The sequence below is a fragment of the Polyodon spathula genome, chromosome 8 (genome assembly GCF_017654505.1).
Source record: "Polyodon spathula isolate WHYD16114869_AA chromosome 8, ASM1765450v1, whole genome shotgun sequence".
NCBI lineage: Eukaryota > Metazoa > Chordata > Actinopteri > Acipenseriformes > Polyodontidae > Polyodon > Polyodon spathula.
The window spans coordinates 46428964-46437485 of NC_054541.1; the positions used below are offsets into that span (position 1 = coordinate 46428964).

Here is an 8522-nt window from a genome sequence, read left to right on the forward strand (position 1 = left end):
AGACTCTAAGGGCAGTCAGTCAAATTTTTTGGTTTGCAAAAGGTGGTGTGTAAATGTTGGCGTGTCTGTGTTTCCATGGTTACAGGAGACCCCTTGACCTCTTCCAGTATTACATGTGTACCTTGCTGTTGCCATGCAGGGACCTGGTTTGCTTTGATCTATGGTGACATCATTTTTTGTTTGTTTGCTTGTTTGTTTGTTTTATTTTCTAATGCTGCTAGATATTAAAAGTCGAATGTTTCACGCCTGCATAGTATATATAGACATGCTTTCTGATTCAGGCCAGGTGGGGGTTCTCCTGGTAGCCATGGAAACACAGACATGAAGAGATGCAACACAATAGAAATCCCAATGCTATCTTGAGTGAACAAAAAGTAGATTCCAATGAGAGTCTTAAGAGAGGATTTAAAAAATGTAATTAATTTAATCAGCGCTCAGTGTTTGTGCAGGGACATATACAGACCCCAGTGCCTGCTTCCATACAAAGCAGATTAGAACACACTGCATACAACAGTTAAACTAGTGTAACAATTACAGTGCAGTTTAAACATGCAATACAATATAAACAACATATCAGGAGGTTGCATGGTAAACTGCAGTCTAGCCACACCAGTCTCATGTATTTTGCACCATTGTACAGCCATTTCACTGCAGTAGCTGTTCTTCTTGTTTCCTGGTCTGAAACTTGTCTAAACTGCAATACTTTAACAAACGCACACGTGTGTAGAAATACACTACATTATTTGACTGCTTTGTAAGTTTTTACCCATGGGAAATGACACAGTCGAATGCTTGGGAGTTTTCCACTATTGTTGCGGCTAATTGCCTGTGATCTTGGCTGCAGCCGATGTGTGCTTTACTTAGCAGAGGTTCAATTCTATGCAAAAGAGCTTTCAAAATTCTACTCTAAAAACAACAATAATGCATATTGCGCTGCTGGGGCTTACAAGTCTTTTCCCGTTAAGTAACGGACCAGCTGAATGTGTTTGTGATAGCAGCTGCTGTGTTCACGGGACTGCAGACTGAAGAAGACCCCGCCTCTCTGTTTTGATCAACCCTGCCCTGGAGGGGCAGCCAACCTGGGCTGAAACTAAACAAGCAGCCTGGAACCAAAAAGCTTCCTATACCGTTACTGTCTGTGCTCTCCCATTGCCTGCCAGTTTGAGTGTCTCACAATCCTGCAGTGTATATTATGTATAAGGAGATGTGTCTGGCTGTACATGATTGAACATGCATTTAGTATAAGGAGAAAAACTACTACTTGTCTGTCAGTAAACTAGCTTTGTATTTAATAACGTTTTGTCTTGTTAAATCACCTACGTGAGGTAAAGTAGTACATTTATTACACGTTATATGTATTTACTATAACCTATAAGTATGCAGAACAGCCACTGCCCCACCATCAGTCACAGAGCAGTGAGCACAGTACCTCCTCCTTTGACCAGTTGTATGTTTCAACTGACAATTCCCCACTCCAATATTAGCGCAAGCACCACGAATAAAACAACTTTGAAATGGGCTTGCAACATATACATAATCTCAAGAATAAAACTATTTTTTTTTTATTTAAAGGGACTATTATTTTAAACACAGTTTTAACCATATGTATAACCCAGACAGTACAGTACAGCCAAAAACTCTATACTATGCTAAGCAACAATAATGCATATATTTATATTAATGACGTATATAATATCGTATACAGTACGATTATGTGTAGCATATTATATTTTCATAAGAGAGTTGCGTGGGGAATTACTTAAAAATTGTAAATGGTTGTTTGCGATGATAATAGGAAATGAATGAAAAAAGCCGCCAGTGCACGGCTCAGGAGGCAGTCAGCCTCTAGCAGACAATCTATACTTTTTGCACCTCCGAAATGCTGTTTCTACCGCGCACGGTCAGCGCCAGAATTCGGCCATACTGTACTCCATCTGTCTCCCTCACACACCGGTTAATCAGATTACGCCACAGCAGATCCGCGGTCTTTACACTGAACAGAGAAGCCGCATTGATTAGCCTCCATTAATTAGGTTTCCTAGGTGAAATCAGCATCACCCAGCTACAGCAGTCAGCCCTGATGCACAAGTACCCGCCGACTCACCCGCCAACATTATTTAGAGGCGTGGCCACCTCTCCTGCAGATTGGCCGAAACTTTGTAATATATTCACGTTGCTTTGCGCCGATTGGCTAGTGCGTTAAAAATTTTGCAGAGCGCCAGAAAATAAGCTTTAGCGGGTGTTACAAGTTCTGATCAGGGCTGTCATTTTCACTACTATGAAGACAGGAGCTGGCTCGGTCTATGTTGCGTGTGTTCTTGGATTATAATTGAAGAAAGGGGTTATTTTATTTATAAAGGGACATCATATATATTTTAAACTAATGATTTTTTGCTGAAAAGGTGAAATATTAAATTCCTGCTCGAAAAAATCTTTGGAATAATTTACTGGAGTGAAACGCAGAGAAGGTGAGTAACTTTATGTTTTACTAAAGTTTTGGGGTATTTGCTTTATAAAAGTTTTTTTTTTTTTTTTTTTTTTTAACCTTTCCACACTTAGCAAAAAATAAATAAATCTACCACTAGTCTTGACATTGCCTTGCCAGCAATATCAACACGCAAGTTACAAACGCTCTGATCAAAACTTCAGGGAAATTAAAATCGTTTTTCTGTTTTGTATACCACATTTAAAAAGTGTATGTTTTGCATTATAACTACTTTATGAAAACAAAACTCAACAAAGTCTGTCTGTGTGGGGTGTTTTTTTTTTTTAGTTTTTTGGTTTTTTTAGCTTTTAAAGGAAGTTGTTGGGCATTTCTAAGTCTCAAGCGGAATTCGTCAGTAAAGTTGCGCCAAAATCTGATGCTAGAGGTCTCAAAATAAATACAGAAATAGTTTTTTTTTGCTTGTATTTTATATTAATTATGTAGTAATGGCAGTATATTGGACTGTCTACTGTAACATTTTATTTATTTACACGTGACTTATTTTATTTATTTATCTATTTATGTGTTTTTTCTCTAATTTATAGATGGAAGGGACTGGATGTTTAGCACTGAAAGATCTCAGTAGCCCAAGGAAGACGAGAATAGACCTGGTGGAAGAAGGTGACAGTAATAACGACCAAAAGGCAAGTTTGTTTAGTTTATTAGTATTTACAAACCGCCATCTGCCGTTCCAGTTGCCAGCAATGATATACTGTGCCACTGGGCAGGGACAGGCATGCAGTGTTACCGTGGGCGTTGCAGTTTAGACCAGATACAAGCGGCATATTAAAGGTAAGTGTTATAAAATAGTTTAGGGTAAAAGTTATATCTGTGTTTTACAGTACGTGACAAAATCTAATTTAGAGCCCAGAGAAATTATCCCGATAGGTTTTTCATGTAACGGTACAATTACCTTTTAATAACTGCCCTAAACATTTTGAACATGCATACAGTTTACACACAATTTACTGTAGTGTGGTCATTTTCCAAAACATAGATACTGTGTAAAAAATAAACCACAATCCAACATTTCTTGGCAATCGGTTTACTAGTTACTCTTTGTATTATATTGCATAATTGTATTAATTTACTGCCTTTAAAACTAAGCTGCTGTTTGTTGACAGGAGAACATATTTGTTGACCCTACAAAGGTGATCCCAAAGACCCCGCTGAAAAATGACTTGACACCAACAGCAGCATCCAAACAGAAAGGCTGCAGCACCCTAGAAAAAATTCACAACACCCCTGTCAAGCATGTGGACAGACCCCAGGCAGATCCATGGACCCCTACTGCTAACCTGAAGATGCTGATCAGTGCTGCAAGCCCTGATATTCGGGACAGGGACATGAAAAAGGGCCTCTTTCGTCCCATAGAAAATGAGGAGACCGAAGAGACTTCGAGCGACACTACCCAGGTAAGTGATGCACCCATTGGGTTGAAAATAATGAAGTGGTCATCTTGACTCGGCACATTAACAGGCATGAATAAAACAGTAACATTAAAGTCATTTGCTTTTTTAGGTCACTTGAAGGTTACAGTAGCCCCTGGCATTTGCTGTAAAACACTTTGTCCTAGGCAGCCCAGTTAAGGGAATCTGCGTAAAATGTTTGAATAGTATTCTGGTAATCTTATTTGCTTAAAAACCCAAACCTCTCACAGTTAAAAGTGCTTCAGCGTGGGAGCAATGGATTACATCAGTTACACATGTCAAAATAAAATAAAGCAAATTTTAAAGCAAGTTTAATCCTTTCTGAAAATCTCAAGACAAATAAAAGCTCCATCAAAGTTATCCTTGGTTTATTCTTTGTAAACTAGGTACTTACCCATGGTCTCTTGCAACCCCAGGTGCCTATAGAATACATTTTGTATTGTGCAGTTTACTATATGGGAGCTGTAAGGTCCTAAACATTTCATTCAGTAAAGTACTGAAATATCAGGTCCCACTTTATCTCCCATTGCTATTTATTTACTGTAGTGATGTATTTACTCATCAGTGTGATGCGATGGAGGACTGTACCACAGATGAGTTTGAAAAACAACGGCCTAACAGGAAATTGAAAAGCCTGGGACTTCTCTGCCAAAAGTTTCTTGCTCTCTATCCTGACTACCCGCTGTCTATGGAGAAGACTCACATTTCTTTAGATGAGGTGGCAACTAATTTGGGTAAGGAGTAACCTAATGTCACTGTATCTTTTGGTAGACATTCACTAAAATACACTAAAATTCAATCTTCTCATGAACACAGAGTTGGTTGTTTTGACCAACCAGAAAGGTGAAGTCTGTTACTATGGAAACATTGTTTCACTTTAAATAAATGGTTCCAAGGCACACAAGACTGAAGTATACTGCCGGTAGCAGTTTTGTTTCCAAATAAGTTATGCAGGACAAAATACACCTTTCAGACGTATGAACTAAATATTATTAATCCATGACACACTACACTTTTGTTATGAACAGCCTTCTTTCCAACCTTTGTTTAAAACAGAGTCACTAAGTTATAAAACGGGTGGAGGTTGAAAATATTGAATGTGGCAGTTCATTCAGTTGCAATTACCCTGCAATGCTTTTTTTTATTTGGTCTGGCCGGTTGCTAAGGAATTTGTTCTCTTTGTCCATACCCAGGTGTGGAGCGCAGACGGATCTACGACATTGTGAACGTCCTGGAGTCCCTGCTGCTGGTGACCCGGGTAGCTAAGAACCAGTACTGCTGGCATGGGCGGCACAAGCTGTGCCAGACACTGGAGGGGCTGCAGAGCATGGGCAAGTGGCAGCGCTACGAGGAGCAGATGGCACAGCTCCAGGAGAAGGACTGCAAGCCAGCCGAACTCAGGAGGAAAGAGGGCCTCCCAGAACCGCAGGAAGGACAGATTGACCAGATGGGCATTGAGTCAGACCTGACCTCAGGTATGAAAGGGATTGTTTGGTACACTTAATTCAGCTAAACCCAAGCGATAGATACCCTTTCCTGGAGGAATGGTGTCACTTTCCTTTGCACTTATAGTTAGCACTAAGCTAAAATGTGTGTGATGTTTAACCTTTTTAAAGCAGATGAAAAATTGGTTTTGAAGGCTGGACACCCATCCCAAACAAACCCTTGATACCAGTGTCTTCAAATTCAAACTTTAAGATCAACCCCTTTTGGATTTGCTAACTGAACAGTATTGCTAAGCTAGTTTTCTTAAGCTAAGCCAGCCTATTCTTTTAGTTTCCCTACCAGTTTTTGAAGACTCCTACGTGTCTGATTATCCTTTTCTACTGTCCATTCTTTTTAACTGTTTTTAGGATCAGCCAGCAAGAGGAAAGACAAGTCCTTACGCATCATGAGCCAGAAGTTCGTCATGTTGTTCCTTGTGTCCAAAACCAAGATTGTTTCTCTGGACATTGCTGCTAAAATCCTGATCGAGGAGAGCCAAGACGCTGCTGACCACAGCAAGTTCAAAAGTAAGCTAATTTCCTTGATACAGTTTCATGCTTGAATGCACTGAAAAGGATTTTAATTGTGGGCCGCTCTTTCTCCGATGCCACTGCTGTTATGAGACTTCTGTAAGGATCACAATAAGGATAGTTCATTGTACATAGCTTGTTTTAATTCCTGTAATATACTTAATATTGTGCTGTTCGGTGTCCTAAAGCCGTGGTTGCCATTGGGTCATTCAAGCTCAGTTGGACCGAGACAGGGTTGTGTGTTGCTAAGTTTCTGTATCTTTTTTTTTTTTAGCTTTTGAGAGCGAAGTGTTTTGTGCGGCTGTATTCAAGTAAACCATTCCTTCTTTCTGCTTCCTCTCCTCAGCAAAGGTGCGTCGATTGTATGATATTGCTAACGTCCTGACGAGCTTGGAGCTCATCAAGAAGATTCACGTCACAGAAGAAAGAGGCCGTAAACCTGCTTTCAAATGGATCGGGCCTGTTGATTTTAAACACTCCAGTGGTAAGTTCAGGCAGTGTCTAGGTTTAAAACGGCAAGATGCATTTTGCGATGCATGATGCATGACAACTTTAATATATATTATGTATATTTTATGCTACATCTGTCCACTGTACGCATTACTAAGTGTTCAGTGCATGGCTGGCACACTCCACACCAAACCATCTACAGTAATTCATTCGCCTGCACGCTCAACGGGACTAAGTGTGCAGTACATTTTCACTTTGGCATTGCGCTCTTTTGCATAAATGGCTTGGCAGGATGTGGAGTATGTCTGTCACTTTGAAGCTCATCCATTTTCTTTCTTTGACTGTAGAAGCCTCGCAGGCTGCCGCCGCAGTAGAGCACGTGTCCATCGTCCTGAAGGAACCATTGGCTCCTATACCTCAACTGATGGTGAGCGAGAAAGAGAGACTGACGCGCCATGCTTCCTTCAGCGTGCTGCCCGCCTCCGCTGGTGAGCAGAGAAGAATCAGCTCCGCACCAAGCAGCCCACAAAGACACAGGAAAGGTAACGGTGGACACTCTTTTTTTAGAACTTTAGAACAGCTGCAATTCAGGTTCATCATGTGATGTGCAGCACTTTAAATCTGTGGAATCAGCACCATTGCAATCGGCCTGCTGGGCATTCGTAAGAGGCATGAGAGAGAGTGCACATTTCAAATTTTACTCTGTGGATTTTCCGTATTTATTTTTCTTATTTTCCCTAGGATTGACATTGGAGCCTGAGTACTCCAGAAAGATGGCGGGTTTAGCAGCTGTGTGTAAACTGCAGTTTGAAGAGCGCACAAGGTGGGTCTCAAATAGGAAAAAAAAAAAAAAACTCCAAATGAAAGCTCAATTTATGAATATGGTCTTGTATCATTATAGTATTATTTTACCTAATTTTCGTTTGTGCCTGTAGAAGTAAACTGTCTGGTAGGAAGACGGCGATCATCCCAACAAGCAACTCTGCCTCTCCGGGGCTGGTCCTAACTGTTCCTGTGGATTCTCATTCCCGAGCTAGTCCACTGCCACAGTCCACCTGCGCCTTTCCCCAACTGCAGTGCCTGCTGCCCACATTGTATCCAAACGCTCCCTCTGAATCCCAGACAGAACACAGCCACTCCAGCTCTTCCCAGAAGCAGCCTCCTCTCGTTTACCTCCAGAGCCTGCCCCCCCCTATCCTCATGATGTGCGGGAGCAGCCTCGCAGACAGGGGGGGCGCAGTGCAGAGGGGCAGCGAAGCTCACAGCTCACTCACTGCTGTCACGCGGGAGACGCCAGCCCTCGGGAAACGCAGTGTGGCCAAGAGTGGGCTTTCCAAAGAAGAGGAACAGGCGGCTAAGAGAGACAGAACAGCTTTCAGGGACACGGTGTCTTTGCATGGGGTGGGTGAACAGAATTGCCTTTTTCTTTTTACAATGGAGGTTTCAGTAGTGATTCAAAGAGACCTGCTATCTTTTGATACCCTGACCACCCTAGGGAGATCCTCTTTGAGCTTCACAGTGGCCCAGGTTTGCTGTTTATGGGATAGTCAGATAGTCACCTCATTCAGCGGTACTACAGAATAACCTATTTCAATGTCTTTTGCGATCTAATACATTTACATTACAAAGACTTTTCATCCAAATGCTGGTCTCTCCCTTAAGAATATATTATGATGGAACTTTTTAAGTTTAATGGATGATTTTCAATACTATTTCAAGTTATAATGCAGCTCAATTTCTCTGGAACTGTGGTAACAACCTGATGTGTTATCCTTCAATTCACTGACACACACAGAACAATTTCTTAGAGGAATACTTTTTTATTGTGCATATTTTAACATGTTTTTTGTGCCAGTTTCTTTCCCCAGAAATGAGAACATGTTAATTATATTTTTAAAAAATCCATTAAATTGAAATCTGAACAACTACAAGCTGCCTGATTAGAATAAGTATTTCCAATTGAAATTTAGCACAAAGCCATTTTCAATTTGGTGAGGCATGTGTGGCGCCTGATAATTATACATTACATGTATCTAATGCTTTTTTAATTGGCACTTAATATTTGTATGTACAGAGTATCCCTGGAGTACTTTATATTAGTGTTTAATGATCTTGATAAGATGGATATGGCCAGCAGGGGAT

At 40.9% G+C, this 8522-nt stretch overlaps 1 protein-coding gene across 1 annotated transcript in view; it reads left to right on the forward strand.

The window, feature by feature from the left end:
* The first annotated feature begins 1706 nt into the window (after positions 1-1706).
* Positions 1707-8522, forward strand: part of LOC121320040 (transcription factor E2F7-like) — a 9860-nt gene continuing 3044 nt past the window's right edge. The window contains exons 1-10 of the mRNA XM_041258176.1: positions 1707-2468; positions 3031-3129; positions 3610-3900; positions 4481-4649; positions 5109-5390; positions 5769-5927; positions 6277-6414; positions 6728-6922; positions 7122-7203; positions 7316-7781. Of these exons, the coding sequence (XP_041114110.1) occupies positions 3031-3129; positions 3610-3900; positions 4481-4649; positions 5109-5390; positions 5769-5927; positions 6277-6414; positions 6728-6922; positions 7122-7203; positions 7316-7781 (1881 nt within the window). The 5' untranslated portion in view covers positions 1707-2468. The remainder of the gene's footprint in view (positions 2469-3030; positions 3130-3609; positions 3901-4480; positions 4650-5108; positions 5391-5768; positions 5928-6276; positions 6415-6727; positions 6923-7121; positions 7204-7315; positions 7782-8522) is intronic.